We start from the raw sequence: 15,609 nt of genomic DNA, 5'->3' as shown, positions 1-15,609 counted from the left end.
TCTGAATATTTGGTCTATAGAGTTGCTATTTAATATATAGGGTATTTGGTCTTGTAGCACACTTTTGATTTGTTTTTTTAGCCAGGAAAATTACTGCTAAGTGGTCAAAATTGAAAAAAATAAATAAACAAAAAAACATTGACTTTGGCCTGGCATAAGTTGACTATACCTGGTTTTTTTCTTTTTTTGTATAGATAAAAATGACTGTGTCAGTGTGTGCATGAAAAATCTGTACCAAACTTCTCTCTGAATATTTGGTTTATAGAGCCAAGTTGAAATTTGATATATAGGGTATTTGGTCCTATAGCACCCTTTCAGTTTGTTTTTTAGCTGGGGAAATTACTGCTAAGTGGTCAAAATTGAAGAAAAAAACAAAAAAACATTGACTTTGGCCTGGCATAAGTTGACTATACCTTTTTTTGTTTTTTTTTTGCACATATGGTCTACTTGTGATGCATGTCTGAAGCTCCGCATAACCTCTTGTTTAGCTCCCCCTTACCGAAACTCTTAAAAAAAATATGACGACAGTACAATCTAAAAATAAGCTTAAACCAGGATTAGGGACAAACAAATTCAACTTGCCTCCTCCCTTGAGGCTCTCATTCACAAATATCCGTGGGCTTAGAACTAACTTAGCTGATGTTGAAGCATTTCTCTTAACAAATACCCCGGATATCTTAGCACTAAGTGAGACTAACCTACACTCCTCCATTCCCTCTAACCACTTTAACATGCATGGATATCTCCCACTCTGCCGTAAGGACTCTGACAGACATATGCACGGACTTGGAGTTTACATTCGTAATACCCTTCCCTTGACTAGAGAAACAAACCTAGAAACAGATGATCAAGCCTTTATGTGCTTTAGACTAAACGTGCAACACAGTATTAGCTACTATTATTTTCTCTACCGCTCTCCCTCGACTCAGGACTGCTCCATAATAAACAAAGTATCTGACAGCATAGACACGGCACTGTCCCTCGACACTAGCGCACAAATACATGTGTTTGGAGACTTTAATGTCCACCACAAAAACTGGCTTGGATTCTCTACTCACACAGATGCAGCGGGCAGCACAACCCATAGCTTCGCTATATCTCACTCCCTATCACAAATTGTTAAGTTTCCAACCCGTTTCCCTGACCAGGAAGAACAACACGCATCACTTCTAGATCTGTTTTTGACCACAGTTCCCGATGACTGCATAGCGAAGGCCCACAGCCCACTCGGGAACGCTGATCATGCAGTGATAATGGTTGAAATCGCCCTAAACTCTAGACCCAAAACTGAAGAGCCAGTGCTCAAAACAACGAGATATTATAATAAGGCTGACTGGGAAGCCATCAGGGAACTAATTAGAGATGCTCCATGGAAAAATATTTTCTCTCTCCCTGCTGAACAGTGTGCAAACGAGACCACTGACTGGTTCAAAACTGCAATCGAAGCGCATGTTCCCATGCGGAAATTTTACAGTAAGCCCCACTCTCCCCAATGGTTTACGTCGACTTGTGCAACTGCCATTACTCAAAAGCAGCATGCATACCGTAGGTTTAACCGACATAAGTCCAGTTCAAACAGACTGAAGTATATAGAAGCTAGAAATAACGTTAAGAAAGAAATAGCGACAGCTAAGAGAGAATTTACGGAAACCACTAAAAAGCGCATCGAAGCACAAAAACTAGGAACTCGAGACTTCTGGAAAATCTACAACAGTGTAGTAAATAATGGGCAATCAACAATTCCCCCACTAACCAACAATCACGAGGTTGTCTCCTCAGCAACCGACAAGGCTAACATGCTTGCCAGTCGGTTTGCCTCAAACTCCACACTGGACCCTTCCAACCACCCCCTACCTGACTTTCCTATGCGGACAGACGCCACACTAGACGATCTGAAAACCACCCCTGCTCAGGTGCATGCTATCATAAAAAACCTTGACACCTCAAAAGCATGTGGACCCGATCTTATCCCAGCTGTGCTATTAAAAAAGTGCTCAGCCGAAGTAGCTCCAGTTCTCTCCAAACTCTACAACAAATGTCTTAATGAAGCTTGCTTTCCGGGCTGTTGGAAAACTGCTTCTGTTGTACCAGTATTCAAGAATTCTGGCGAAAGGACAGACCCATCAAATTATCGCCCCATTAGCCTCCTCCCACTTTTTGCCAAAATATTTGAGACCATAATTAACCATGCTCTAGTCCATCATCTTACAGATGCTAAACTACTGACTGACAAACAATATGGATTTAGACAAGCCCGTTCCACAGCAGACATCCTCACCGTGATCTCTGAACGTATATACCAATCACTGGACAAAGCGGGGGAAGGCAGAGCGGTAGCTCTAGATATATCTAAGGCTTTTGACAGGGTATGGCATGAGGGTCTCCTCAGTAAAATCAGATCATACGGTATCACTGGTAGAATACTTAACATAATTAAATCCTTCTTAGATAAGAGAAAAATCCAGGTAGTCCTCGACGGTCGCACATCTAAACAATATGATATAAATGCGGGAGTGCCCCAGGGTTCTATCCTTGGACCTCTATTGTTCCTGATATTCATAAATGACCTCCCCGACAACATTGCCTCTGAGATGGGTATATATGCTGATGACACTACACTCTATGGCAGACACGACAGGAAGACGAATGAACACATTTCTAAAGAAATGGCAGAAACACTAGAGGAAGACCTCCAATCTGTAGTGGAATGGGGACAAAAGTGGTTGGTCGCGTTCAATGCTGCCAAGACTAAACTAGTTTCATTCAATAATTACAAGAAACCCTCTCTACCACCAATAGCAATGGCCAACGACTCTTTATCTGAGAGTCCATCTTTCAAACTCCTTGGCCTAACGTTCACAGGAAACATGAGTTGGAACAATTACATTGAAGGCATTGCCAGGGCCGCTGCAAGAAAGGTAGGCTCTCTCTACCGTGCTAGAAAACTACTAACACCCGAAAGTATTCTGTACCTCTATAAGGCCACCATTCGCCCATGTATGGAGTATTGCTGCCACATCTGGGCTGGTGCATCTGCTACTAGTCTCTCGCTCCTTGACAAGGTTCAAAAGAGAGTCGCAAATCTGATAGGCCCTGAACTGGCATCTAAGCTTCAGCCTCTGTCCCATCGACGAAATGTTGCATCCCTCTGCCTGTTCTACAAGTATTTTAGTGGTGAATGCTCTGATGAACTGCAATCACTTGTGCCCCCACGACGCGAGCACCCTCGACAAACCCGACAGGCTACTAGATCCCACCCCCACACTGTAGAGGTCCCTAGATGTAAAAGATCTTTTTACTCCAATAGTTTCTTCCCCAGAACCGCAAGACTCTGGAATTCCATTCCAGGTCCCTGCTTCCCCAACAGTACTGACGTGCAGAAGTTCAAGTGTAACGTGAACCGACACCTTGCTGCCCAAATCCCTACATAGTACCCCAGTAGTTGTTGCCCCTGATAGTAGCCCCCTACACCAAAGTGGCAATTTGCCTTGTTTGGGGTGAAAATGTAATAAAAAAAAAAAAAAAAAAAAAAAACATATACTAATTAAAAGTTATAGGCTAAACAACATCATTTTTTGCAGTTTTGTATATGTATGGATTTAGGTCATACACTAACAGCTAAGACTGGAGAGCTATATGTTTTAGTTTCAATTCTAGCTGATGGCACAAGTCATTTTTTTTTTCAACTTTTGAAGTCACTATTATATATTAGGTACAATATAATAATCGATAGAAAATTAGTTCTATGATAATAAATACAAAATCGACATGAATTAAAATGAAGTATTTAAGCATATTTTATAACTGGGTGACACCGAATGGCCTATTAGTATATATATATATATATATATATATATATATTAGTTTAATGCAGTATTGTGCAAAAGGAGTAAAAAATGTGGTCTGGTAGATCAACACAAAACCTACCTTTAAAAAATGTTTTCAGTAGGTTTTCAAGTGTGCTGAAAACGAATATCACATTTAAATTTTCGGCAAATAAGTATTTTTCTGGGTATCAAGTAAAACTATGCACACGCTATATACAACAATGGCCACCACTTATAACATAAAGAATTACATTGCTTAATACCTGAAAAAATACTTATTTGCAGAAAATTTAAATGCAATATATGCTTTCAGCACATCCAAAAACCTAAAGAAAACAAGTTTTTTAAGGTAGGTTTTATGTTGGTCTACCAGGCTACAATTACCAAATAACATGCTCTCTAAAAATGAAATAACAGATCTTCCCCCACACACTCGCACACAAAAAAAGATGGCTATAAAGTGGATGTTCATTTTACGTTAAATTAATCTAGAAAAGTGACCTTCCACTTTTTTTAAACGATAATTTCTCCATATCTTGGAAACTACCCATTTCTTGGAATTTTAAATATTATTTTTGTTCTCAGCACCCTCAAAAACCTATAATAGTGGTAATTTTAACGGAATTTTTTGCAGGTGGAGAGGTACTGCTTTTTACCAATATTTCAATCAGTCATTTGTTTTCCTAGTTTTGTATATGAATTGCAAAATATCTGATATTTCCCCAAAACCTCTGGCTTTGATGGAGGGAACACTAAAACTTGCTATGGTTTGAAATGATCTGAAATAACAACAATGGGAGACTTGATTCCAAATATTTCTCATATGTTATATCCCCCCTTTACTTTTCATACATAAAGTAAATTTCACAGTGTATAAGGATTATTTGATACTGGAGATATTTATAATCATACCCTGTTTCCAAAAAGAAGGGAGATATAATATATGAGAAATATTTGGAATCAAGTCTTCCCTAGCTGTTATTTCAGATCATTTGAAACCATAGCAGCAAGTTTTAGTCTCCCCTCCATCAAGGTCAGAAGTTTTGGGGAAATATATTAGTCCTTGTGCGAAAGAGCAGGACACAAAATGTTTTAAATAATAATAACAATAACAAAGACTTTCGCTGGTGAGGACTACTATTGACCGTAACCAGTTATACATTCCTTTTGAAATTTTCATCTCCATTTTTCTCGTTATGTACTGAATATTTGTTAATGAAACCTATATGAAATATATTCCTTATTAAATTTTAAAGATTTTCTATTCTGAAAGAAGTTTAAGAAAATTTAATCGAAAAAAAGTTATTTTAAAATTTTTGTTAAAAAAAAAATTCAGATTTTCTCATTATTCAGACCTGTATTACAAAGAGGGGGGTTGCAAAAAACGAGTTGTGGTGTGAGGAGAAATAAAAACTGAAATAGAGAGAATATTCAGACCTGTAATAATACAAAGAGGGGGTTGCAAAAATGAGGTGTGGTGTGAGGAGACATACAAACTGAAATAGAGAGAAGGAGAGTTTTAAAATATAATCTTAAAAAGATAAGATACAAGTTAGAAAAGCATTTCATCCAAGGCATGAAAATTCTTAAACAAAATGTTTTTACTATAGGCTTTAAAAATAAAGGTACAAGATTCAATTTAAAATTTATTTATCTTCAAAGTGCACTTTTATACATTTTATAAAGTAAGGTATAAAAATTTAATTTAAATTGAATCAAAAAATTACCTTGGATTTATTTTATGTAATATATATTCTGTTGCACTTTTTAAAAAAAATAATTAAAAATTTTATATCTGTATCATTAATTGCTAGATGAAAGATAATGTTTTGAAATTGCAACAGAATGTACATTACATAAAATAAATCCAAGGTAATTTTTTTGATTCAATTTAAATTAAATTTTTATACCTTACTTTATAAAATGTATAAAAGTGCACTTTGAAGATAAATAAATTTCAAATTGAATCTTGTACCTTTATTTTTAAAGCTTATAGTAAAATCATTTTGTTAACAATTTTCATGCCTTGGATGAAATGCTTTTCTAACTTGTATATATATGGATATGGATATAGATATAGCTATACTCGTAACCCAATTGAATATTGAAATGCTCATATCTTTGGTTCTTTGGGATGAAACTACATGAAAATTTGCAGGCTTTTTAAAGATTATAATACTATTCTATTATTAAAATTTTATGACAATTGGTAAAAAAGAACCTATATTTTCAAACCAAAAATTTGCCCAAATTTGCCTACATTTGTATATATAGTGTCCAGTTTCAGTTTTGCTGCTTGGTTGTCTCCTCTTTGGCCTTACCAGACCACTAATATATATTAGTGATGGGATGATTCCAATATTTTTCCTGATTCTAATACCATTACTGATTTCATATTAAATTCTTGATTCCGATTCTGATTCTTTATAAATCTCAAAATATTTAACTATAAAAGTTGTTATTTTTCCACAATTGCCATAAAAATATTCTCTGAAATGCAAAACATACTTGTGTAGGGAGATGATCTAATGATTTTAGTTTTACTAGTAAATATTTATTATTGTATTATTACTACTAGCAGTGGAGGATTTTCTTTAAACAAAATCAAATAAAAAAGATAATTAAAGGAATCGTTTTTGGCATCGGAAAATAGGCACAAATTTTTCCGATGCCAATGCCTTCAAAAATTCAATTATTCCCGTTCCTGATTCCAATTAATTGCCAACACTAATATGTATATATATATATATATATATATATATATATATATATATATATATATATATATATATATATATAGGGTTAAAAATTCAAAAATGGCGTAATAAAAGAAAAAAAGGTAATTGCAACTTCTCTCCCAATTTTCAGATTTTGTAATCATGCCCATATGCTTTTATTTTCTTTTAAAATTGATAAGTGCTTTTTCTTCTGATGAGTTAAGGGCAAAATAAATTCATTGATTAACATAATAATTAAATGAATGATTTTGTGCTACGAAAAAGGTGCTATCAAGTATTGTGCATGTCAACTTACTTAAAGGAATAAACAGTAAGATGGCCATTTGTCATTTATTTGTTATATGCTCTGTAATTCTATTGAGCTTCATAAATCGAAAGATTGGTATAAATAAAAAGTGAAATATAATTGAAGAAATATATTTACACACACATATATATATATATTGAAGGTAAGATATAATAAGTGGCGTATTGTAGTGGTTACAGACACAAACTATGTGCTGTCATGTCAGGTTTGAATTCTATCGAAGTTACAGTGTCACTTTCATTGATTCCCTTGGTAAAGGTATGCATCCATAAATCTTTCCGCCAATTATAGATTAAATAGTTGGGTAGACTTGACTCAGTTTTTCAACAAAATCAAAACTCCAAAATAACATCAGTTTTTCTCCTGGTATTATTTCGAGTCATTTTGGACTTCTATACACCACTGAACTCAAGCAATGCTGGTTTATGAGAGGTATGTTTGGGAATTGCACAATCTTGCTTCACTATAGACACCACGGAAACACCTCTATAGGGGGTATCCATTGTCTCAAGACGGAAAAAAGAACAAAACTAAAATATAATAGGAAATAAATTAATCAACAAAACCTGTGAAGTCCTGATGAAAGTAAGGAACACCAAGAGACGTCCAGTTTCTGTAACATGCTGCATCTGTTGGTCATGTGAATCAAAGTGCTGTTATTGACCTGGTCGATGAAAATCAACAAAATTCATGAATAATTACTTGATAGAATCACTTAAATGAAAATAAGGAGACATATTTTTAAATGTTGTGTTTTAAACTTTGAATTAATAAAGTCCAGAGAAGAGATGAAAAGACAGATGAAATGAAGAGGAACATAGCAGATAGCATGCTTCAGAATAGAAGTAACGGGTGAGATAGTATGGTCCAAAATAAAGGAAATAAAGAAGAAGGAGTAGGGAAGAGTGCTGGCAGAAGTAAGAAAAGAGGATAAATTAAGTCAAAGAAAGAAGTATGGAAAGGATACAGTGAAAAGTAAGAAGATAAGAGAAATGCAGGTGGGAGTAAGAGGAGAGAAAGAATGCAGGTGAGAGAAGAGAGAAAAAATGCAGGTGAGAGGAGAGGAGAGAATGCAGATGGGAGGGAGTGGAGAAAAAAATGCAGGTGGGAGTGAGAGGAGAGGCAAGAAAGAATGCAGGTGGAAGTGAGAGGAGAGGAGAGAATGCAGGTGGAAGCTTTTAATACTAGAAAATGTATAAAAGCTTAATAATGTATTACAAGCTTAAGGGACTTTAAGAAGAAACTGAAATTTAAAGAAATTTGCTTATTTGGTGTCTAATGGCTATGGATCAAATTAAAATGGAATGTTATTCCCATATTACGCCTCCTAAAAAAACGTTTAAAATACTCCAAAGAAACTGAAGTTTGGGGTATATTCATTAATTGATGTCCAAAAAATTCAGATACTGCCAATTTCTATAAAATGTTAACACATTTTATAGAAATCGGCAGTATCTGAATTTTCACAAAAAGCTTCCATCACTCTTTTTACCATCTATAATATAAATCTCACCTGTCTGTTTAAATGTATGTATATTAGTATGTTTGACTAAAACTTTTGACAGAGGGGACGGATTTTCACGAGATCGGTATCATTTTGAAGCTCAACCACTCGGACGACAAATATCGAAAAATTGGCTAAAAACATTAATTCTTTCACCCTCAACCGGGCACTTTTCTACAGGGAGGTGGGGGGGTCGCTTATTTCGCCGATATTTTCGAAAGTCATCACCTTTTTTCGATTGTCTAACCTTAATTTAAACCTACGTCACTTCCGGTTTGGCGATGGGTACAACAGCAAACATGTCACTTTTTTTTTTCACATTCTTTTCCTCCTTCACGGTTACAGGTTCAAGCCTGCCTGTTTACTACCACTTTTTTTTTTCTTTTGCTCAACACACATATTCAACAACCCGATGCTGAGCACCCAGGCTAGTATTTACATAAATCTAAATTAAAATACATATAGCCCAGATATGGATATTTAGTAACTGTATTCCAAAAGTCATAATTAGTTTACATGCGAATCTATAAAAATATAATAATAGTTTACATGCAAACCTATAAAAATATGCACATAGTTTTCATCAGGGGAACTAACTCTCTATTCACAGCAGTTGTTGAGGACTAGTAAGGGTCCGAAAAAAAGACGCGACTTAGTATTTAGTAGAAAAAAAAAATTGATCAGAAAAGCAAATACAATAAATAAGTTAGTCCAAGTGTCAAGTGTGTATGACTTGTGTATAATTCCGATAGACATATTCTCCTGGCCTTCATAGTAAGAAGAAGAGTTCATTATTATCTGTAAGGTGGACACCAAAAAGCTATTATGTACTAGCTAACATATCTACTAGAAAACCTTTTAACATTGCAGGGGTCTAAGCATTGTTTACTCCTAAGGTTTATCACAATAAGGTATTTTTTTTTTCACTTAGGAGTCATCACTTATTAAGACCTGAAGACCACTCGAGGATAAGGGTTAATGAATGTAAAGTGGTAGTATAGTAATCGTTAATGGTGTAAATTGGGTTGAAATTGATTATTTATAAGTACAGCTCAATAAGAACTTATTTACATTAGAGTTGAAGACTACTATGCTGTATTCAACCGGGAAGCGGGCCAGTGGAACATTGTTTCACAGGTGGGCAGTTCTGGGAAAGAAGCTTTGTTCATGGAATCTGCGTTCACATTTAGGCACAGATAGAGAGTGGGGGAAATCGTTTATAATGGTAGTAGCTAATCGGGTGCTTTTGTGAAAGTTTGACAAGGGGGGAACCATAGATTCTGAATGACATCCAACTATCTGATCACAATAATGAAGAGAAAAAAATAGAAAATTATTTGGATATTTACCTGATGCCAGTAAGGCTTTAAGTTAAGTTCTGTCCATAAAAAACTGTCATATGTACGTTCTTTTAAATACCTGTAATCATAAATAATAAGATAGGTCTATTATATGTTGTTTTTTTTTATAATATTTAAACAGAGCTATTATGTTCGCTTATTCTTTGTTTTCCATTTTGTTTTGATTTACCCCTCCCCCACCACACACACACACCTCCAAACACCCGGGCAACGCCGGGTACTCCCACTAGTATATTATAAGTTATCATTGTTGTATGATCTTTCTGTTTCTCCCCTCTTTTGAAAGAACATTCTTCTCCCAAAATAAAGCCTTTAAACTGTCAGCAGTCTCTTTATGTTTTTGTGCGTGAAGTTTATTCCTTTTGAAGCAACAGAGATCAAACCACTGGATTATCAATGATGTAAGCAATGGCCACATAGAAAAAACAGTGAGCAGGATTAAAGACCAAATGTATGTACTGAAGACTTTTATTTGATTAAATTGGATTCTTAATTTAATAACGGCAATAATCCACAGGTGCAGCAGGTGCACATTTTTGAATGCACACAGATGCATGTGTGAAGATGCATGTGCTCCCATGTTCCATGTGTATCTCCTTGTAAAACGTTGTCTGTTTAACATCACTGAACTGTGACGAGTGTGCATGGAAGCGCTCAAGAATTGTATATCAATGTCTTAGTTGGGCCTACCTACGGTGAAAATTAGTTTGTCAAAGGGCTATAAAAAGCCAATACCAGATTCATTATCAGAGTAACTGCAGAGGTTGCTTTGGTAATGTGTCGTGTTGAGTCATTTTGTTCAGGATCATGTTGCGTCGAATCGTCAGAGGTGATCGGGTTTGAATCGAGGAAGTTGTCTGGGATTGTATCATACTGAATTGTCGAAGGTGTTTGGGTTCAAATCGATAGAGTTGTTCAGGATCGTGTCATGTAGAATTGACAGAGTTGTTTGGAATTGTGTCATGATGGAGTGGTTTGGGATTGTGCGCAAAGATTGCTCTGGTAATGTGTCGGGTTGAGTCATTTCATTCATAATCATGTTGTGTCGAATCGTCAAAGGTGTCTGAGTTCAAATCGAGGGAGTTGTTCGGGATTTTATCATATCGAATTGTTGGAGGTGTTTGGATTCAAATCAACAGAGTTGTTTGGAATTGTGTCATATCGAATTGTCGGAGGTGTTTGGGTTCAAATCAACAGAGTTGTTCGGGTTCGAATCAATGGAGTTGTTCGGGATCGTGTTGTGTCGAATCGACAGAGTTGTTCCGGATTGTGTTGTGCCGAATTGTCAGAGGGGTTTGGATTCAAACCAACAAAGTTGTTCAGGATTGTGTCATGTCGAATTGTCAGAGGTGTTTGGGTTCGAATCAACAAAGTTGTTCAGGATTATGTCATGTCGAATTGTCAGAGGTGTTCGGGTTCGAATCAACAAAGTTGTTCAGGATTGTGTTGTGTTGAATTGTCAGAGGTTTTCGGGTTCGAATCAACAAAGTTGTTCAGGATTGTGTTGTGTCGAATTTTCAGAGGTTTTCGGGTTCGAATCAACAAAGTTGTTCAGGATTGTGTTGTGTCGAATTGTCAGAGGTTTTCGGGTTCGAATAAACAAAGTTGTTCAGGATTGTGTTGTGTCGAATTGTCAGAGGTTTTCGGGTTCGAATCAACAAAGTTGTTCAGGATTGTGTTGTGTCGAATTTTCAGAGGTTTTCGGGTTCGAATCAACAAAGTTGTTCAGGATTGTGTTGTGTCGAATTTTCAGAGGTTTTCGGGTTCGAATCAACAAAGTTGTTCAGGATTGTGTTGTGTCGAATTGTCAGAGGTTTTCGGGTTCGAATAAACAAAGTTGTTCAGGATTGTGTTGTGTCGAATTTTCAGAGGTTTTCGGGTTCGAATCAACAAAGTTGTTCAGGATTGTGTTGTGTCGAATTGTTGCAGGTGTTTGGGTTTGAATCGATGGAGTTGTTCGGGATTGTGTCGTGTCATGTTATGTAGACGAAATTGTTCAGAGCCATGCTGCCGCGTGTGATGATAATTTTTTTTTCTTTCATCTCTTTCCTCTCCGGAAGCAACATGAACATTCTTCTTCCTCTCATTGTTATTTACCTTTAAATGACTTACCCTTAATGAAATCAGATAACGCAACAGTAATTTGATGAAGAATAAATATAAAAGCAGTAATTGTATTGACCAATTAATTTTTCAATATGTCAATGCATCTCTTATCTATATGATATTCTGCTTGTTCCTTCCTTAGTTAGTCTGTACGTTACGCTTTATATAAAAAAAAAAGAGGCCAAATATAATTTATGAATGCCAAACTGCTTCAAAAGAGGCCAAATTTGCAAAATTTAACTTTAAAAAGGCCAATCTGTCAACTTTGGGCAAGAATATGAGAATGACCTCCCTTTGATGTAGTCTTGTTTTCAAATATAATTGTAATAATATATTGTTGCAATGGTGTGAAAAAAAGAACTTACAGTAAATTCAATATGCAGCAGTTCTTTACTGGAGAAAGAAGTCAGCAAAACGTTATGTAAAAAAAAGGGAACATTTGAAAGAAACAAGACAAAAAAAAAAGAACATTGTCTGTCAGGACATGTTGGACTGAAGGAGTAAATTTAAGATTGTCTCCTACAATGTGATTTTATTTGTATTGAACTATGTAGCACAATATTACTTTCTTAGTATTTATTAGTACTTATTAATTTATCTTATTTGTGTCAGTTATATATTTAAAATACAATGGGGACTATTTTCATAGAAATGTTAGTAAACATGTACTTGCTGCGTGTTATTGTTTTTTTCTGTACAAATAACTAATTTTTTGCGCTACCTAGAAAAAGATCAGCTTTATCAAGTTAATTAAATATATTTCTCATTCTGTGGAATTTCCACAGGTCCTGCAAGTAACTATTAACCCTTTTTATAGTAGCTATTCTAAAGCAAAATTTTATTCTCATCATATCTGTGAATGGCATTCAATAAGTAAGGTCCCTGACCTACTTCTCATAGGAGTAGAACAAGGAAATTTGGCAAAGTTATTAGTCTTTCTCTACATAGGAACCACCCAGAGTTTCTCCCATCATTTAATGCAGTTTTGAAAACTGTTTCTGTAGAACTGAAATGTTCTACAAAAACAGTTGTTCCTCCAACGATAACTTGACTTTGGAAATAAAGGCTGCAGCACCGGGAAATGCTTTCCTTTCAAAAATAACTTAATGGTTGGGAAGAAGTAAAAGACAGGGGGTGCAAAATCAGGAGAGTAGGGAGGATGGGGTAGGATTTCATAACCACATGCCCGTGCTTTTTATCTGGTGACATGCACATCGTGGACCAGAACGTTGTTTTGCAGAAGGATAACTTTGATAATCTTGCCTCAATTCTCAATTTCGATAGTTTTCTCTTAATTTCCTCAAAAGTGAAACATAATAAGTTCCTGTAATTGTGCTACACTTTATCAGGAAATCTGTCATCACTCTTCCATCCTGGTTCTAAAAAAACTATGAGTGAACAATATACTCCTCTATTCTATGAGTGAACAATATACTCCTCAGTTCCTTCATTGTTGCTCATTTGTGTTTCTTTCATTTCAGCAGTTGACTGGCCTTTAGCCATCTAACTTCCTTTCATTGAGCATACAGTACCACATTTGAATATGGCGCTACGATGCAGGGGCGATGCTGAATGTAGACAGTTCTTTACTGAGACTGATATCCTGCACCCTGACCATACCCTATATGCAATACGCTCAAACCTTTGTGAAAAACAGTATCATAGAGAAAACTGTTCAAACACTAACTGATGCCCATTTTGACAGTTTCGGTATTCATGTTCTTGGTAACAGACTTGCTATCCTTGCTCTCGCCCAAACCTATTCTCCGAAGATAGAGCTGTCCGTCATTGCCAGTTCCGCAATTTCAAACCTCTCACTGCCTCAATCCAACTCTTTACTGTTGTGGCGAACATTTCAGTTCTGCAAGCTTGTCATTGATTGGGGAGTGTACAAGAACGTTATCAACATACCCCCAACACAGTTTCAGAACCTCCTATACAGTTGTTGTGAGGATTCTGTACAGAACAGTGTCATTAATTCGTATCCTGCATTTTTCAGCAGATGAAATCCTTGAGACAATTGAATCCTTGGTTACAGTATGCATTAACCTTGCTGTCCATCGCATGAATTTCGGCAACCTCAATCAAGCTGAAAATGAATCTTTGAAGGACATTTTAGTTTACTAATCACTTGCGGTGGATTGTAAATTCGCTTGTCCTTGATGCCATTTTGTCATGTGTCCGATCAACATCAAGGACAAGTTTATCCATGGGATAATGCAACAACGTAACTCCCAAACAGATATTTGGGCTAAGGTTAGTTAGTTGCCGGCCATCGAAGATGTTGTCAAGCATGCAGAAGCCTTTATAGCAGCGCTCAGAGATCAGTCTCAGCTCAGCCAGTCATCTGATATTTGTGCTCTTGGACTAGTATCCAGCTATCGCAGAAACAAATCTCAACTCAAATCACCACAATCCTGTCAAGAGTGTGGTAGTATTGCCGATGATATATTTACCCCCCCCTCCCTTCGCCATACACATTGTGCTGCCTGGAGTAAGACTTGTTTGGTGTACAGGAAACCAAACCACTTCAGTAATGTATACAGATATCCACACATATTCAAGAGCAATAGTCTGATACCTCATGTCCAGCTCAATACTGACCTCTACACTGCCCTTTCTGTTATCTGTGGAATCAAGGCATCAGTTCGACCAGATATAATTGGACAACAACCTGTTCTGAACATTTTTCCTGATAGTGGTGCAAACATATGCTTGGCTGGCCCGAAAGTTGCTTCCTTGCTTCAAAAGGGTGTTAGCTGTTGGTGAATCTGCCTTAATATACAAGGGGTGTATCACTGCCGAGTTCAATGTTGAGGGTCATCTCACCACGCAAACCCTCTTTTTCTGTGACAAGGTTGATCGCTTGTACTTCAGTAGGGAAGGGTATAAGAAAATTAACATATAAGCTATCCCATCCAATGCAGACACCACCCGTTGTCAGAGGAGTCCAGCCATCTTGTGCTCCACCAGCCAAACCAGCATGCCTTCCTTTTGCACCAATTCCAGAGAATGTGTCTAAACTTGAGACAGTCAGTGTTTTAGCCTTGTGTAAATTAAGTAATATCATGTTTGATGATGTCACCAGTGCAGCACAGGCGAACCGCAACTATCAAGACCTGATTTCTCTCAACCAAACTGGCTTCCCTGATAAATGGAATCGTGTTGCAGGTCACCTCCGAGAATATTGGGCAGTCTGGCATCAGCTCACCACCTTCCATGGCATTGCTCTCTTGGATCAGCAGCTTGTAATCCCGCAAGCATTGCACAAAGTTTTCCTTGATAACCTGCATGCTGCCAGTCAGGATGTCTCTGGCATGAAGTTTCGTGCAAATCAGTGTATATATTGGCCTGGTCTTGACTAGTGTATCAAAATTTACAAGGACAATTGCCTTGATTGTGCGAAACGTGCACCATCAAATCCATCTGAGCCACTCATCTTGACCAAATCACCAGAATATCCAATCCAATAAATATGTAGCGACTATTTTGAACTTGGATCGCATGTATATGTGACTGTCGTGAACAGATTTAGTGGGTGGATTTGTGTATATGCACTAAAAGCACACAAAGTCAATGGAAAAACATTGGTAGACATTTTTCGTAACCTATTTGTTGCGTATGGTGTATCAGAGGAGTTGAGTTCTGATGGTAACCCTAAGTACATGGGTTAACATGAGTTAAAAAATTTTCTCCAGGTGTGGGGTGTAACATACAAGCTATCCCCAATCAAATGGCAGGGCAGAAATTGGAATAAAAACAGCGA

At 36.6% G+C, this 15,609-nt stretch overlaps 1 protein-coding gene across 1 annotated transcript in view; it reads right to left on the bottom strand.

Annotated features, from left to right (window-relative positions):
- LOC145263726 (F-box/LRR-repeat protein 4-like) overlaps positions 1-15,609 on the bottom strand; it is a 102,359-nt gene that overhangs the window by 57,324 nt on the left and 29,426 nt on the right. Inside the window, exons 8-9 of the mRNA XM_080120699.1 lie at positions 9,726-9,795; positions 7,439-7,536 (exon numbers count right to left, since the gene is read on the bottom strand). Of these exons, the coding sequence (XP_079976825.1) occupies positions 7,439-7,536; positions 9,726-9,795 (168 nt within the window). The remainder of the gene's footprint in view (positions 1-7,438; positions 7,537-9,725; positions 9,796-15,609) is intronic.

This window comes from Euprymna scolopes, chromosome 39 (assembly GCF_053919585.1).
Source record: "Euprymna scolopes isolate OS-2025 chromosome 39, ASM5391958v1, whole genome shotgun sequence".
NCBI classification, from domain to species: Eukaryota; Metazoa; Mollusca; class Cephalopoda; order Sepiida; family Sepiolidae; genus Euprymna; species Euprymna scolopes.
The sequence above is the reverse complement of the archived record's forward strand: the minus strand, read 5'-3'. Positions and strand labels throughout refer to the sequence as shown.